General features: G+C 38.4%; 1 protein-coding gene across 1 annotated transcript in view; it reads right to left on the bottom strand.

Moving 5' to 3' along the window:
* LOC127628666 (histone-lysine N-methyltransferase 2D-like) overlaps positions 1 to 18504 on the bottom strand; it is a 48497-nt gene that overhangs the window by 17736 nt on the left and 12257 nt on the right. Inside the window, 20 exon segments of the mRNA XM_052105450.1 lie at positions 30 to 80; positions 181 to 254; positions 6551 to 6789; positions 6881 to 6965; positions 7073 to 7153; positions 7156 to 7224; positions 7310 to 7396; positions 7479 to 7562; positions 7653 to 7916; positions 11112 to 11228; positions 11337 to 11525; positions 11857 to 12027; positions 12120 to 12161; positions 12241 to 12350; positions 12444 to 12608; positions 14215 to 14396; positions 14508 to 14612; positions 14720 to 14833; positions 16231 to 16341; positions 16482 to 17293. Of these exon segments, the coding sequence (XP_051961410.1) occupies positions 30 to 80; positions 181 to 254; positions 6551 to 6789; positions 6881 to 6965; positions 7073 to 7153; positions 7156 to 7224; positions 7310 to 7396; positions 7479 to 7562; positions 7653 to 7916; positions 11112 to 11228; positions 11337 to 11525; positions 11857 to 12027; positions 12120 to 12161; positions 12241 to 12350; positions 12444 to 12608; positions 14215 to 14396; positions 14508 to 14612; positions 14720 to 14833; positions 16231 to 16341; positions 16482 to 17293 (3152 nt within the window).

The following is an 18504-nucleotide window of genomic DNA, read 5'->3' as shown; positions in this document are numbered from 1 at the left end:
ACATGTCATTTGAAGGGATGGCCACTTACCTTCTGTGCCTTGTTTATTCTCTGAGCAGCCCTATTATCTTTGGCCTTTTGCTACAAGGATAAGGGACAAGTTGTAAACAAGAGAAAAACAGTTGGAAAAAAATAATACTCTAAAATGTAGTTAACACTACATGTTTAAATAACCACCTACCAAATAAGGAACCTTGTCAGCTGCTGATACTTTCCTCCAAATCTTCATTATTTGTTTGCAACGACTTGCCCAGTCTGTGGAAGTAAAGCAAATAAAAGAGCTTATCTACCAAATCTTTGGCCTCCTTGTTTTGAGAAGTACAACATGACATCAGGATTCCCACTCTTTTCAAGCCACAATTTTTCAGGATATTTTATGTACCCAACAAGTGTAATATTCAAGCATTAAGCTTTTATTTTGGCATTTCTGTGTTTTTGAGGGTAGTTTTTCACCTCCAGATAAGCAGTTTGCTCCATGGGCCAGTGTGATTATTAATCCCCATAAAGCTGGGATTTAAATAAAGTCTGTATGTGCTGTGCACTTCAGTGTGCTCTCTGTCTCCGTCATCTCACACACACACACACACAAGCAGGATGATCATGCTGTGGTGTTTTTATTGTACGAGCAGCAGGCTCTAAACATTAATTTTGAAGCACACATCACTTGCAGATTAACTATTTATTTAATAAAATCAGACACTTTTTTAATTTAATTACCACACAAGGACATATCACAATTTAAATTTGATTAATTGTACATTCAAACATTAATTTATCAAAATACAGTTTGTCATATTTCATGACATTCTGCTGTTTATTGCGAATGCCATTTTTATGACTAGATTCCAAGTTTTCCACATACCACATGTTGTAACCACAGTACAAGTTGACTACGATTGTTGAAAATTAATTCACATCCTGAGGTATTAAGGACAAATCACCATGCTACAAATCCAGTGTGAATAATTTATTTATTTTTTAATCAGTGGGCTGACTGTCTTAAGTTTATAACTCACAGAGATGCAAACTTAAGAGGGTTGAAAAAGTTGAGTATCACTGATCCACGGACATGTTGTGAGGGTTTTTTTTTTTTTTTAAAGAATAAGCTAAAAGTACCAACTTCAGCTATTTTAACTACACAAGTATAGAAAATTAGCTGCATGATTGTGTAAAATAAGCTGCAAAGATAAAGTGTATTTTGGTGTGGCTTGCTTCGGTTTCACAAATGTGTTCGGTTTCATTAATTGATTAGTTTAGTGACCACTTTTGGAAATGCCACTAGGTGGCATCAAATTAAAGTCTAATGTGCTATGAGTGAGTCATTGAATCATTTTGAGATGTTCACAACCGAAATCTGCCAAAACACTTAATAGTATTTAAGCACTATAAGAACAAAGCAGATCTATAATTTCTGTTGTTTGTGAACTGCCGAGCATGACTTTTCATCTAAAAAGACAACAATAATAGCCTAATAACAATAAAGAGTATCAATAACATCCTCACCTTCTCCTTTATTAAATTTGTATGTCAAATCTGTAGAATGTTTAAGAATTATAAGAACAAAGCAGATGTACTGTATAATTTTTTCCTACAGTATTTAAACTGCTGAGCATGAATTTTATCAGAAAAGACAACAATAGTAAAATAATAATTTAGAGAGTTTCAATAATGTCTTTCGTCATTGTAAAGTGCAGTTACAATGAGACGAGTTGAGGCATCAACACTCCACTAAATGCCAGCGTCAAGCAGTGCTTTGCCCTCCATATTAGGGCACCTACACACTAGAGTTAATGCTGTGTCAGAGAATGCTGCAAATGCATTGATTTCAAAGGGGAAGGTACGTTGGAAGGACATCAAAGTATCCAGAGAGCGATTTGAGAGCAGCCGGCTGGTGCAGCCGCTGCAGTTTCTCCAGAGCGGCTGCACCAGCTCCGAATGACGACACAGCTCATACATGATTTGACAGACTCATAACGTGACAACAGTTACACATGTTTCATGGGCTGCGTACGCAATTGCATATATTGCACATACTACTCTTACTACTTCTGCCATGTCAGTCTATGGGAGAAATAAGTGTAGCGTGGTAGTAAGACATAACCATTGTATTTATTCTGACAACTCCAGTTCTGCAAAAACTCTTACTACTCAGTGTTTTAATAACAGCACATAATGTTTAAATCATGCTATATTATCTTTGACATAGAAATATGTTTATTCTTAAAAAACATTTTAAACGATTAAAACTACTGACTCTTTTATTGGTATTAAAATTAGGGATGGGCACGAGTACTCGGACATGGCAGCACTGATCAATCATTAAAACGATGATCGATAGTGATCTCGCATGATGTGACTTTGACTTAATTCGAAATCCAGTGACAATTACCTGACAACTAAACACACAAACAAAGGAGCTTATTTTTAATATTTATATTGATTATGTTGTGGTTTTGAGGGGTACATTGATTGTCAGAAACGTCTCATAGCAACCAAACTGATATACAACACTGCAATGCTATCTTTACGATAATCAAAAGTATAATTAACCGTGTTTTAAATACACCGCTCTCTACAAAACGTTTGCTAAACATGTTTTATCATTTCATGTAAGAACTTGGACTCGTTAATTGATATAATTTAATAAAAGTAAATGTTTGTCACTGACTGTAAACCACCCTGCCCTACTTGAAGGAACACGCACCTGCATCTCGATGAAATGGGAGTTGCACGAGATTTTGCACAAGTTTCCAAGTTAGATGTCCAATATAAAGTGTCATTCCATTGCACTTTCCCCAGTTTGGAAGGTGGAAAATCAGACTCTGAGTTGAATGGAATGCTTCATGAATTTTCTCACAAGAGCGAACATTTGTGGACACACACACCAGGCACGTGTGGCAGTGAACTCAACGTGCTGAAGCAACTCGTATATAGCAGGCGAGTGTTTCAAACAGCTAGACAGAGCGCAGCTAAATGGAACACAATGCAGCGTCTTCAAACTGAACTTCAATTTAACATGCATATTAAAAACGCAATGGTTATGGCGTCTCCTGTTATTTGAAAATAGGCGGTTCAGACAGTTAATAAAAAATTGGTGCGTGATAAATACGGTAACGTGAAGGAAGAACAGACAGGCGTGAGTTGGACAGTGAATCTTCACATAATGATAAAATATGATGCATTATATTTTGAATCTTTTGTACATTTTGTAACATATTACTTTACAACAGCCTCTAATAATGAATAGACGACACAGTGGAACAAGGCACAATGCAGCAGCCATAGACGTTTGTCAGACATGTTATTATATATATAAAGTTATGAACAAGTAATCACCCCTACTCGACAATACTCGAGCAATTAGTCAGAGTACTCGAGTAGACAATAATATACAGGCTTTTATTGGACTTTCTTCTTGTACACACAACAGGTACTGTATTAAGCATCACATATCCTTTTCAAATTAATAATATTTGGTTATTTTCTGGTTATTTTATGTAAAATAGGCAGCCATATCACCCTGCAGCTCTTGCCTGGTTGCCCACTAAAGCTAAGCAGGGTTGAGCCTGGCCAGTACCTGGATGGGAGACCTCCTGGGGAAAACCAAGGTTGCTGTTGGAAGTGGTATTAGGGAGGCCAGCAGGGGGTGCCCACCCTATGGTCTGTGTGGATCCTAATGCCCCAGTATAGTGACGGAGACACTATACTGTAAAAAGGCACCGTCCTTCGGATGAGACGTTAAACCGAGGTCCTGACTCTCTGTGGTCATTAAAAATCCCTGGATGCTTCTCGTAAAGAGTAGGGGGTGTAACCCCGATGTCCTGGCCAAATTCCCCCCATTGGCCCCCATCTATCATGGCCTTGTATTAATCTCCATCCCTGAATTGGCTACATCAATCTACCATCTCCTCTCTGCCAATAGCTAGTGTGTGGTGGGCGTTCTGGCGCACTATGGCTGCCGTCGCATCATCCAGGTGGATGCTGCACACTGGTGGTGGTTGAGGAGATTCCCCCATACTATGTAAAGCGCTTTGAGTGCCTAGAAAAGTGCTATATAAATATAATGAATTATTATTATAAAATTCAAACATTTGTCTATCTGAATATTACATTGCAGTGTAGAAAAAAAAAAAAGTTGTTGCGCAGTGAAATCGGAAAAAAACATGGAGAACAAACTAAAACATGCTGTGTGTTTATTCCCTGTCCTCCATTATATTTCTCTTTCATGTTAAAAAGATATTAATTGTGGAGAGGGTCTGTCCGAAAGGGCTGTCCGTGACCGACTCTTCCCTCTGTGATACCCAAGTGGTGGTGGTGTAGTGGTCTAAAGCACATAACTGGTAATCAGAAGTTCGCTGGTAAGATCCCCACAGCCAGCACCATTGTGTCCTTGAGCAAGGCACTTAACTCCAGGTTGCTCCGGGGGGATTGTCCCTGTAATAAGGGCTCTGTAAGTCTCTTTGGATAAAAGCGTCTGCCAATGCATAAATGTAAATGATACACTGCTTCCAAACTGACCTTTTGTTCTCCCATGTGCAAAACGCTCCATTTGAGAATTCCCTAGTGTTTAAGCGCCCTTAAGGCCGGTGAAGGCTATGCATAGCTACGGCGGTAACGGCGTAGCCTTCATCGTAGCCAGACGTGCACCTCTTCAAAAATTGTACTGCACGTCACGTCGACAAAGGCAACAGCTGTGATTGGTCCACTTTAATCCCAGGATGATAACGTTGCATTTTATCCAACATTATTTAAATATTTATGCATAACATCACATTGTGTTTGGACTCAGGACCATTTATTCTGTTTGCGTTTCATGAAGTTAGTAAAGTTCAGAAAAGTTCATGAAGAGTTCAACTTTACTCCACGTTGAATTAAGCGCCTCGGAGGGGCGAATTTAAGAGCTTGTCACACAAGAAAACGGGAGTGCACAATAAACATTGAAAATGTATTTGGAAGAGAAAAAATTGGCAATTGCTTTGTTTGCAGAAAGTAAAAAGAGGACTCGTTTATGTTTAGGTCTTTGCGGTTTTTTTCTCTCAATTTGGAATGCCCAATTCCCAATGTGCTTTTAAGTCCCCATGGTCGCGTAGTGATTTGCTTCAATCTTGGTGGCAGAGTACGAATCCCAGTTGCCTCCGCATCTGAGACTATCAACCCGCACATCTGAGACTATCAACCCGCACATCTTATCACGTGGCTTGTTGAGCGAGTTGCCACGGAGACATGTGTGCTTCACGCCATCCACTGCAGCATCCATGCTCAAGGTCTTGAGGTTTTTGATGAATGTAATTACTGTAGTTCAATAACTGCTGTCAGGGGGCCTGGGTAGCTCAGCGAGTAAAGATGCCACACCTAGAGTCGCAAGTTTGAATCCAGGGCATGCTGAGTGACTCCAGCCAGGTCTTTCTTAAGCAACAAAATTGGCCCGGTTGCTAGGGAGAGCAGAGTCACAAGGGGTAATCTCCACTCACGGTAGGGCACATGGTGACTATATCTACGCGGTAATGCACTCAACAAGCCACGTGATAAGATGTGTGGATTGGAGGTCTCAGACACGGAGGCAACTGAGATTTGTCGCCCTCCACTACGCCACCATGAGGACTTAGAGCGCATTGAGAATTGGGCACTCCAAATTGGGGATAAAAAGTGGAGAAGAAAAAATGTATAAATAAATAACTGGGGTTAAAAATTGTGATTTTTTTAAAATAATTATTGTAGCTTTGTACTCTCAAATAAATAATTTGTGAGGTTGCACTGATGTGTCACTTCATAGACTTCAGTGTATTCGTCAGTGCTAACGCGAGTCATGTGAAGGCCCTTTAACATGTATAAATATTTTCTGCTTTTTTCTTTCCGTGATGAACAAGGTTGACTCACATGCTGATGCTTAAGTAAACGAACAACATGCCCCTCTCATTCAGTCGGTGGGTACATGTACCAGGTCATTCAGTTTGTTTATGAATGAGAAGTTTAATGAATGCTACTTCTCACGGTGCAGATGCTGCTGTAGCCAAGTACTAAATTGATTGTAGGTGTAACCAATCAAGCGATCTGCCTCAGTTGGACCGCAACTGCCAAGCACATGATTGGCTACTGCTGAAGTCAGTCATAAGGGTGTAAATGCCCTTAACTGTTGATGTTTTGTCACAATGTGCTTCCTGCTGGCAGTGACAAAACAATAAAAATGGGTATTTGACTCCTATTCAGAGTTCGATCGTTACCATGTTTTTGAGAATGTAACGGAAGCCTTGCTAGCAACAGTCAAACAATCATATTAATATTTTCTAGGACAAATAATTATTTCCAGGACATTTAGGTATTTTTCTTATTTTCGGCATTGCAGAATTCCATGTTTTCCAGGACGTGTGGGACATATAGACAAATTTAACAGAAACAATTAAAAAGAAAACTAAACCCACTTATCTAGTAATCTCATTTGGAAAATCAAATGCCGCTAAAGAGTAGTACCAGTACAACAAAGGACATGTACAATGCACTAGCACAGTAGCACCAGTGTTAAGTGCCATCTTTAAAATCAGTTTGATACTAACCAGGGTAGTCCTGCTTGAGGCTAGGGAAGTTAATGTTAGCATAGAGTACAGGAGAGATGGTAGATAAATTCCCAAATTCCTCATCCTTCTCCCAGCGCTGCAGACTGCGCTGATTGTATGTGAGGCCATCACCTTCCTGTTCAGTAGGAGTTGGGGGAGTAGAAGGGGTGGCTGGAGTGGATGGTGTTGCCCATGGGCTTTCCTCATCCTGGTCTGGGCTAAAAAGACCACCTCGATCACTGGAGATGAGACAAACAAAAAAAAAAAAGAGTGTAAAGAAAGAGAAATCCATAGAGACAAAAGGGAGAAGTAACAGGAGACTTGGCTTACCGCATGTCAAAAAAGGGGGACCGGGAGAGTCCTGAAAAAGACTCCATCATTGCAGTTGAGGGCAGTGCACCAGGTATGGAAGTAGCTGCAAGTTAATTAACAGTGATGTTTTAGGTTTATGCAGGTACAGCAAACAGTATATAAAGAGTATATGTGATTCATATATAGGCATATCAAAAGATCAAGCCATACCTGGAAGGAGGTTTCTTTGGGACAAATCATTTTGCTCACACTCAGACTTAATGCTAGGCTGAAGGGCTCCACTTACAGAGCTCCCTCAGTGGGTCCAAGTAACTTCCGGAAGAACTGCTCAGAGTCCTGACTTTCTAGTCCCTGGGGGTGATCTGGTGAGAAAAGGCAGTCTTGTAATTCACACAACTGTTAATGACATCACCAGAAAACTCTTATTGTTTTATAAATAGGATTTACCTTCATTCTTCTGTGAGATAGACCCAGGAGTATCTCCTGATCTCTGATCTTTGTTGAAAAGTTGCCCACTTGCTCCTGGCCCAAGTGCTACAACATTTTTTTATTAAATATTATGTTCTGACAACACTTATTGCTAAACCTTTTAACCAGCTTTAACTTAAAAATCTACCTGCTACATCTCCTGGAGGCTTGGATCCCTCACCCTCCTTCTTTAGTTCCATGGGGGGAACAGTTGGCCTGACTATGGCCTCAACTATAAAGAACAAATTTAAACAAATGTTTAAATCTATGCCAAAACTTGATTCGTTTTAAACAATAACACTGATGTAGTTTCTTGCCTAACCTGGTACAGAGGCTGTAGTTCTAGCCCCATTCCCAGGGAGTGGGGGCCTCAGAACGCCCTGTGTATGTCTTTGAGCTGGAGGAGCAAGAAAAGCCCTCTTACTCTGATCGAGTAATGTCTTGCCAAAGAAAGCCTCTTGCAGGTATGCAGGAAACATGTCCTCCAACTTGCTTTTCTTTCTACCCCTGCGCTTCTTGGCTTGCTCAACATCTCCCTCTATTGTCTTTATCTCTGGCACATCTAGAGGTATGTCAGGATGAGGGCCTACAAAAATAAGACAACATCATTAAAATTAATGGAATTTTACGGTTTGGTAATCCCCAACAGATGCTGTGACTGACACAATTTAGCATCACTTACTAGAATAAGGGAAAATAATTGATATTATGAAGTATTGCAATATTTTTCGTTGTGATATTGTATTTTTTTCATCACCCACAAAAACGAATCAAATCCAGAGTTTGGCAGCATTTTGGTTTGTCCAGTGGTTTCCTGCATTCAAAAGTAGCATGCAACAAATATGCACCACAATCGATCACAGACCCACTAGAGTGAGGATCTGCTCTGCTGGATTATTTTGGCATGCGCCAAAATAAAGGTTTTTGAAAATGACAAATTATGAAATCATCTTACTAAAATGTATCAACATTTTCTAATAACAACATTTTTTTTTTTTTTTTTAACGTTTCATATTAAAAAGTTAAATCTATAAAAGGTGGAATAAATGAGACTTTTTGAATTACAAACGTGTTGTAATGATGTTTCTAAATGTGTTAAAAATGCTACCATTTCTCATAAATAAAAAAATGTATGTTTTAGAGACTAGCTACATTAACATAACCAAAGAAATAAGGAGCCTTTGATGGTCTTAAATACGCTTATGGCTTTGCATTGTAAATAAAAGGGCAAGAACATAGTGCATTTTGGACAAATAATTGAGAAAGTTTCCTCCCGTGTTATTTATGTTCTGGTAGAATGGAGTTAGATATTAGTAAAGTAAACTGGCCTTGTTAACCATCAGATATTTCTAAAGATTACTTAAATCTTTAAGAGCCTAATGAAAGGAAAACAATATCTGTAATGGAGTAGGAAACAAATTATTTTAAGGTGTAATTAAATTAAATAAGGTGTTAATTAAGTTTAGTTTGATTTCAATGATCACCTTAAAGTAAAAATACTTGTCAAATTCAAAAGGTACTATATAGTAAGATGAAAAATATATTAATAATGGTAGGGGCGCACCGATCAGTCGTGCCTAGATTTAGGGCCAATATTTTTTTTTTTATTTGCTGCATGCAAAAAATAAATAAAAAAATAAATATTGCATACTGCCACTAATGAATGAGCACTTGCTCAGCCCTCGAAGCATAACACTGTGGCCACTGTTGGGTGAGTTATGTAAGGAATAGTTGACGAAAGTTGAATTATTGAAAAATAATGCACACCCGAGGACGTAAAGCCAGTCAATTATTCTGCTTATACCACAGTTACCACACCTTAAGACATGGTTCAGGGTTTTATCTCAAGACATTTTCTGATTTTCGTCCCTAAAACGCTTGAGTGGAACTTCTTTCTTTCACCACAGATTCAGCGTCTTGTTTTTGATTCAGTCCAAGCCTGTGTTACTAGTTTAAAATCGTCACTTTAGAACTAGTAATGGTGGCTTACCAGCACTTACAGTAGCAAGAGAGAAAAAGAGACAAAAGAGAACATGTGTGAGATTTACCCGTGTTTGCTAAGGTTCTCGTCAGCAGTAACATCTATTCAGATTGGCAAGACTTACTTTTAAGTATACTTCTCTGGGTCCATTGACATCAAGGCTATGTCTGACTTGCGAGTATATGTGTGTCAGTGTGTGTATGTGTATGAGAGCTAAAGAGGGTTGGGGGTGGCGAGGTAGCTTTCCACAGATATTTTAAGTTGTTTTGGATATTATACAAACTGTTGTTTTGATCAAGTAACAAGGGTGCATTTACATCAAGGCTCTGTTTGTTGGTCGCAACTTGAGTCTCTGTGTATATCGTCACCTTCCTAAAATATTGTCCCAAGTAATTTTTTGACAAAAATTATTTTTGCCTAAATCATTTCCTCATGATATTTGGTTCAGTTTTTTTGAAAACCTGAAAAAACGGACTTAGGACAGTATTTAAGGAAGGTGACGATGTGTGTGTGTGTGTGTGTGTGTGTGTGTGTGTGTGTGTGAGCACATCGGAGCTTTTCAGCAGAGATGTACATATATTTAGGATATCATACAAATTGTTTTTCATTATTATTCGATGTAATTATACAACGTTTTTTTCATTGGTTATTTTGCTGTGGTTCTTTGAAATAACTGAAATATTGGCAAATAACTAAGCATTCGCAAAATCACACTTTCAGACTTTTGCCGGTTTGTTTTAAAAATGTGTATGAATTACATGTGTACTAAGAATACTAAGTAGTCAATTTTCGAGAGTCATTGCGGTTCTAATTCAAACTAATTCAAAACCTGTTTATTAAGCAGTTGCTTAATAAGGGATTTATTTCACAACATAAGACTGTAAACAAATCATAGATTTAGAAATGATTAGTGTTATACATATTAAATATAAAACTTTTAATCATTTAATGTTACTAATATATACATGTTATATATTAAATGCAATTATGTAATACCCTTCGATAACGCGGATGACCATATTCGTCAGCCACCACCGAAGACCATTTTTGTCTTGTATATAGCTATACAAAACATAAATATTCAACCCCTACAGTAATATAATAGGTCTCAAAGCTCCAAAGCAAAAAAGCAGCACAATTTACAATTTATTTTGTTTGATGTTAGTGTTCTTTATTGAAGTACTTAATTTAATTTATTGAAGTTGATTTTATGTTGCAAGGACTTGACATTTCTATACAGTGTACTGTATGTGTAGTGAACTTCAAAGAGGCTGATTTTTGCTTTAAAAAGTTCAGTCAAATGTTAGAAGACTTCTTTGAGGGTCAGTGCTGCTTGTTCACAAATAAATTGTTACATAAAGTATTTCAGGCACTTTTACATTGTTAGCACTTTATTTCATAGTACTGTTCTACATTTACATATAATATAATTACAACAACTACAGTAATTACTAGGTACTAAACCTAACCCCAACCGTAACCCATATTAAGTACCTAATGTAGCAAACTAAAATAACTCCGTACTTTCTTAAGTACACTGTAAGTGTACTGAAAGTACACATACTGTAAAATAAAGTGAAACATTTATATTCACTTAATGCATTTGGTGATTTGGTAGCTGTTCTTGGAATTCCACTGAAGAATAATGAAAAACAGGAAGTAAAACGTCGCAATATAATGCAGTTTTAAATCGCTATACACCAAAAATAAAAGAGCTGCAAATAATATTGTATCGTGAACTAGATATCATCATAATATCATATTGCTTGTTTCTTAGTGATTCCCACCCCTAACACGTACCTTCTTCAAGTTTAGTTTCAGCTGTTTGCCCTTCAGGAACACCCTCACCAGAGGCAGACAGACTCCTCCTCATTCGTGTGTGACATTTTCTTTGCCGGACCATGAACCCTCCAATCCCTACAAGTTGAAAATCACGTAATTAGCACTTTTAGTTACCTCAACACCAAAACAAATATAAAGCACTAAAAATTGAGACAGTCATTAGGAAAACAAATGTCTGTTGACCTGGTCTGTATGGTTTACGCTTTCTCTTCTTCCCATCTTCGGTCTCCTCTGTTACCCCTTTGAGACCTTCACAGTCCCCCATGCCCTCTATACTTCCATCTGCCCCAGTTTCTCTGTCCACTCCACCATCCCGGTCTGGGCTCCCAGGGGCCTCAAGTTTGGGTTCACACTCCATCGCATCTGCACCACCTATACCAATATCAGTTCTCTTTAATTGCAAACACAACCAATCACAGCAATTCTAATTCATCTACATGACTTAAAAGGGTTAATTCGCTAAAAATTAAAATTCTGTTGTAATGTCACTCACCCTTCTGTTCTAAGGAAGTTCTACCATTTGGAACAACATGGTGTTCATTTAATTTTTTTGTGAACTATCCCATTAAATCACAACATTTCAGTTAAACAGCTTGCAGAGTTAAATAAACATTACATAAACTTAAAGTAATCACAAAGCGGGTGGTTATTAAGTGACTTGTTTTTATGTATGAGAAATAATTTAACTTGTTAATAAACTTACCTTTCCCCTCATCACCATCAACCTCGCCTTCTTTCAGTTCATCAATACACAAGGTGCCCAGTCGAGACCGGCGTTGTCTGCGCTTGTGCAGTGGTGACATGGACATGCTACGCAACAAAGACATGCCGGTCTCTGTAAGCCAGACACCCTCAAGACGATAAAACTGTGGTTCTTTGGTGGAGAAACAGAGATAAAGTCAGATGTAAAAAACAAAATAGCTAACAGAGAAAACAGAAAACGCATTACAAAATGTATACACATACCTGGTTCTTTGATTTTGAAAGCACACATCATGGGAGACTCTACTAAAAGAGACGAAATGCGTATTAAAGAAAAAGAAAAAAGTTGTCTTGAAAGATCTGTCAAACACATCATGAAACTCACCAATAGGTCTGGGGACATATGGAGTGCAGGCTGTACAGGCAAAGCCTTCATCGGATGCTTGTTCAACCTCATCCTCAGTGTAAAGACTCTCACATACAGCATGAACCCATCTATGCAGGCAGACAGATAAAAAATAGTTGTGCATAATTCTGATCTTCCTTATTTAATATGGTTAATATATTGTAAAGCAGTTACAGCCTGACCTGTCGCAGTGCTGGCACTGCAGAAGCAGCTCCTCCTCCATGAAGTTCTCACGACACACAGGACATGTTACCAGGCTGGCACAAGGGCCGCAGTGATTGTAGTTATTTTGCCACTCACAGTGGAACCCCGGGGAGCTAGCACCACACTGCATACAGCACACACACCTGCAGGGGGAATAGCAATGGTCTGGTCATGTACAGATGAAGTCAGAAGTTTATATACATCTTACCCAAATATATTTAAACTCAGTTTTTCACAATTCTGACATTTAATCATAGAAAACTTTCCCTGTCTTAGGTCAGTTAGGATCACTACTTTATTTTAAGAATGTAAAATGTCAGAATAATATTAGAGAAAATTATTTATTTCAGCTTTTATTTCTTTCATCACATTCCCAGAGGGTCAGAAATTGACATACACTTCGTTAGTATTTGGTAGCATTGCCTCTAAATTGTTTAACTTGAGTCAAACATTTTGGGTAGCCTTCCACAAGCTTCCCTTAGTCAGGTTTGTAGGCCTCCTTGCTCACACACATTTTTTCAGTTCTGCCCACAAATATTCTATCAGATTGAGGTCAAGGCTTTTCAATGGTCAATCAAATACCATAAACCATTTTGCCACAACTTTGGAGGTATGCTTGGAGTTACTGTCCATTTGGAAGATCCATTTGTGACCAAGCTTTAACTTCTTGGCTGATGTCTTGAGATGTTGCTTCAATATATCCACATCAATTTCCTTCCTCATGATGCCATCTATTTTGTGAAGTGCACCAGTCCCTCCTGCAGCAAAGCACCCCACAACATGATGCTAACACCCCCATGCTTTGTTGTTCTTAAGCTTGCAAGCCTCACCCTTTTTCCTCCAAACATAACGATGGTAATTATGGCCAAACGGTTACATATTTGTTTCATCAGACCAAAGGACACTTCACCAAAAAGTAAGATCTTTGTCCCCATGTGCACTTTCAAACTGTATTCTGTCTTTTTTTATGGACGTTTTGGAGCAGTTGCTTCTTTCCTGATGAGCAACATTTTAGGTTATATCGATATAAGACTCGTTTTACTGTGGATATTGATACTTGTCTTCCTGTTTCCTCCAGCATCTTCACAAGGTCCTTTGCTGTTGTTCTGGGATTGATTTGCACTTTTTGCACAAAACTACGTTCATCACTAGGAGACAGAACGTGTCTTCTTCCTGAGTGGTATGATGGCTGTGTGGTTCCATGGTGTTTATACTTGCATACTATTGTTTGTACAGATTAACGTGGTACCTTCAAGCATTTGGAAATTGCTCCCAAGGATGAACCAGACTTGTGGAGGTCCACAATTGTTATTCTGAGGTCTTTGCTGATTTCTTTTAGAAGGTAGGCCATAAAATACATCCACAGGTACCTCTCCAATTGACTCCAATTAGCTTATCAGAAGCTAATTGCCTAAAGGCTTGACATAATTTTCTGGAATTTTCCAAGCTGCTTAAAGGCACAGTTGCATAAATGTGTATGTAAACCCACTGGAATTGTGATATAGTCAATTAAAAGTGAAACAATCTGTCTGTAAACAATTATATTACTTGTGTTATGCACAAAAATGTCCTAAACAACTTGCCAAAACTATAGTTTGCTAATATGAAATCCGTGGAGTGGTTAAAAAATTAGTTTAATGACTTCAACCTAAGTGTATGTAAACTTCTGACTTCAATTGTATTTCCTTAGTCTCCGAATTTGCACACAAAACCACACACAATAATCAATGTACATTATATTTGTTATACCATTTGCATTTCCAGCCTCCCTTGGGCACAGTCTGTAAGGGTGGGTCCAAGCAATAAGTGTGATAGCTGACATCACAGTCATCACAAAGCAGCAAACGGGCAGGATCAGAAGCCTTCCCACACACCTCACACACGATACATTCAAGACAACGCCAGCCTTTTCTCAACATCATCTTGGTGATCTACAGAGGAGACAAATAGGTTTTAGATGTCTAAACAAAGGCTGTTCTTTTGAGTGAATACATTGTATAAATGAGTCACCAATGCAGAAAGCATAGACTTCAAAAACTTACCTTGCTGTTCACACAGTATGGATGATAACATTGAGCACACTGAGCACAGGCTAGAAGCTGGCCCTCCACACCTTGTCCAAAACTTCCACATACTACACACATGTCCTGAGCCGCAAAATAGTACAATGAAAGAAATAGACATCAATACACACATTTTGTGACATTTATTGACATTTATTGCAAGAGTGAAACAGTAAAAAGCGGATCATTACCTGCTGCAGGACAAACTTATCAGTGTTGGAGAAAAGTACCACAGTATTTTGCATGGTGTCATCTTCCTCCTCTTCTTCCTCTTTGCTAAGTCCAGTGTCTGCAGTCATGCTTAACTGTAAATAATACACATGCATTTATCATTCACTAATCTGAAGGTTTCCAAAGTCCAAACTATTACAATATACCAAAAACAATGACTCCAAATTACCATAATACTGCATGCAGACAAAAAAAAACATTTTTTAACATAGCAACATTGCCTCAACCAGTGGGCGTGATAATCTATCTGCTCAGCTGGCTTATTCGGAAGGCTGTTTGAAAACAATGTTTATTCTTGCAATTATGTTCGGAGGCAACAGTAGTGCAGAAATTACACATTTCAGCTTTAACAACAAGTTAATGATTTTGATTGCTTCCTTAAAGATACTAATAAGTAGTGCTGTCACATTTATGAAATTTGGCTGATGATTGTCAAACAAACAATTGTGATTATGACGATTAAATGTCTGTTTTAGGGCTGTGATGATTACTTGCCTCGCTAAGGCCTTTTACGATTAATTGTCATATAAATCGTCATTTTATAAGGTGTGCTTCATTCACCAAAAGAAGTCATTTTTACATATTTAACTTCAAATATATTAATCAAATAATAAAACAGGAATAAACTATGATTTCCTTTTAAAGCTTTAAAAACTTCTAAAAAGTTTAAAAAAAATTTTATTTAAAAATTTTAAATCTCAAACTATTCTTAAATACTTAAAATATGTATCTTTGGTCAACATTGGTTTTGGTTAATTTTACATTTATAACTCATATTTGATCATTTTTAAATAGAAAATAAAATATAATTTGTATATGTATTTTATTATATTTTCATTATATTTCAATTATGTTATGCAATAGTAAAACATGTTCTTCCTACTTCCCTTTCATACATTATTTTAATGCTCTGGTTAAACCCACGAGTCCTTATTTGTCATGAAGCAAAACCACTGAGATTTCGTAAAATGTTTTCATCAGTCCACAGAAATAGAGTAGGCGTGTGTCGTCTCCTCGTTGTCATTAACACTGTGTGTATAACCCAGGAACATTTGCATTACACAATCATTTGAATTGAAACTGGAGTGCTTTGCGTTCACTATCAACGTTTTTAATTGTTACGGTTATATTTTTGCGGTAGTTTGGTGTGAGCCTTTGCTGACAGCGTGCGCATCAGATTGCTCTTCCGGACAGGAGCTGGTTGACGTCCACGGAGCGGCTAAGTGATGCCTGGACTCGGATTTCAACTGAATGACACACAAACGTGATGTTCATGGCATTTATACAGTATATTCACTTAAAATTCCCTTATTTGTGCATTAAAATGTGACTGGAATTTGAATGCCCAATAATAACGGTTGTCTCAAATAACCGCGATCGGGCGGTTATTTAAAAACTGTGACAGGCCTACTAATAAGTAAATGAACAGATGGTCAATGAAGTGAAAGACTCGATGAGACAAAAAACTAACAATAAAAGCGTCTATGCAAGAGGCCATTGCTTTGAGACGTGACCTCCCACGCCCTCTTCCACCTCCACCGCCACGTGGCCGTCGTCTCCCTGGGAAACTGTTGCCTCTGCCCTGGAAGATTAGAAATACAAATGTATTAGCATTAAACTTAATACTAATGGAATACTGAAAAAAGTTTTTAAAAAATACACCTTTCAGAACGGCAAGATCGGGTATATGTGGAGAATAAAAGATCCATGCCTAAAATCTACCTGTTTTACTCGCGAGCGTCCTGGAGAACTTCGTCGCTTCATTTTATCTCCATCAGGCTTCAACGGGTCAAAAGGCAACGAGTCCTCCGTCTCCGTGAGCAACGAATCAGAGCGGGTCCTGCCAGCTGGTACCAGCTCCATGGACAGCATCTGAGAGTCTGCCTCAGCTGGAGAGCCAAGGAAGCCGCTGCTGCTCTCATCACCGTGGCTAAGGTTTGATGTCTCATCAAGGACTAACTCGGGCTTTGAATCAGCCTCTTGAGACTCCTGCATGAATTGAGCATCTTCCCCCTGACTATCATCTTTTTGCAGTGCCTCCTCTAAGGATTCTTCAACCCCCTGCTCATAATCCTCTTCTTCCTCATCCTCAGACTGGCCCATTCTATCATCAGTGTAAGATGCATGAGGAATTTCCGATACAGGAGCAGGGGGAAGAGTCCCATCTTGTGCCTCCTCTTGCCGTGTCTCAGATCCTATCTCCATGTCCATTTCAACTGGCTCTTTCTCTTCAGAAACAGGGAGGGTGTTTTGAGAAGTCTGAGAACATGGACTCGATGGAAGCTTTGTTTCTGTGATCTCCTCTGTACTGTGCAACTCTGTCTCAGTTTGAGGAGGCTTTTCTTCCCCTTGTGACTCATCCAGTCCTTCTAAATGAGTCTCTGCTACATCAGGTTGGACTTCCACTGTAGTGTTAAGGACAGGGCTGTTCGGGCTATCCATCACAGGAGGTTCCTGATTGTCTTCCAATTTTTCCTCAACCACAGTGACAATTTCATTGCTGATACCCTCCTCCTTTTGCTTTTCATCAATATCTACAAAAGACAATTAGTGTAAGCACTAATCAAACACTAAACATTCTTTCAATGCAGCTCAATAACCAGTGATAGTGATGTTACACTAGGGTTGCAACGGAATGAGAATTTCACGGTATGTTAACGGTCTCAGAAAATATCACGGTTTCATGGTGTTACACAATTATTTTGAATAAATACTATTATAATTGAAACAATTTTTTTTATTTAAATGGACGTATGTGTAAAATACAAGTCTCCCTTTTGAAAATAAATAGAATAAATAAGAAAGCTAACAGAATTATAATAAAAAAACGAATAATAATCATGATAAAAATAGCATGTAACTCATAACATGTCATATAACTAAAGCTTACATATTAAATGAACTACTAAATTAAAAATAACATCAGCTGTGTGAGCTTTTAAAGCAATGTCATACGATTATTAACAGTTAACATATACTGTAGACGGCTCCTGTCTGTACCTTTATCTCAGTGCTTCTCAACTGGTTTTGCTTCAGGACAGATTTTTCATTGGAAATCAAGTGGCGACCCACTATAGTAAAAACATAACCTGTATTTAATGTATCCTGGGTCGCATTTCCTTTTATGTTGTATAGTTTTGTTCATGGTTTTCCAGTACAAGGACATGCATCAAAAGACAATATTTTTGTTGTTGACGTCAACAACAAAAGCGACAATTTGCGTTTCCATCAGCTTTATTTTGATGTGCTAAATCTTTTTAGCAAAAACTCCTTAGATGGAAACATAGTGTTGCTCTTTTCCTCCTCAGTGCTGTTTGGCATGTCAGGGCTGCTACTGTTTGAGAGGTTCAACTTGACAATCTCCGTAACGCTATAAACTAGAAAAGTCTCACTAGAATTTAAATTGGTCACATCAGTTTTTAGGCCTGCGCTCCGCAATAAAGGAAAGCCCGGTTGTTGCACACACGCGCCAGAGAGAAGAGCAGATAATTAGCGCAAGCTGGTTCAGTTTCACTCGTGCGAAAGTGCAGATGAGAAGCCTTTAGCTGATTGCGAGATTATCATAAAATTTGCCTCAGTAGTCTTAAATAGGGTATTACTTGGGCAGCAGCCGAAATATCTTCAATGAGAAAACCATGGCATTGTTCTTTCCCTGCTGTCCACTACCAGTCCGAATAGAATTGCGACCCACCAGTTGAGAAACACAGCTTTAACTCACACACTCACTCAATTATGTCAGACTCGC

Source organism: Xyrauchen texanus, chromosome 35 (assembly GCF_025860055.1).
Source record: "Xyrauchen texanus isolate HMW12.3.18 chromosome 35, RBS_HiC_50CHRs, whole genome shotgun sequence".
In the NCBI taxonomy this organism is placed as follows: domain Eukaryota; kingdom Metazoa; phylum Chordata; class Actinopteri; order Cypriniformes; family Catostomidae; genus Xyrauchen; species Xyrauchen texanus.
The sequence above is the reverse complement of the archived record's forward strand: the minus strand, read 5'-3'. Positions and strand labels throughout refer to the sequence as shown.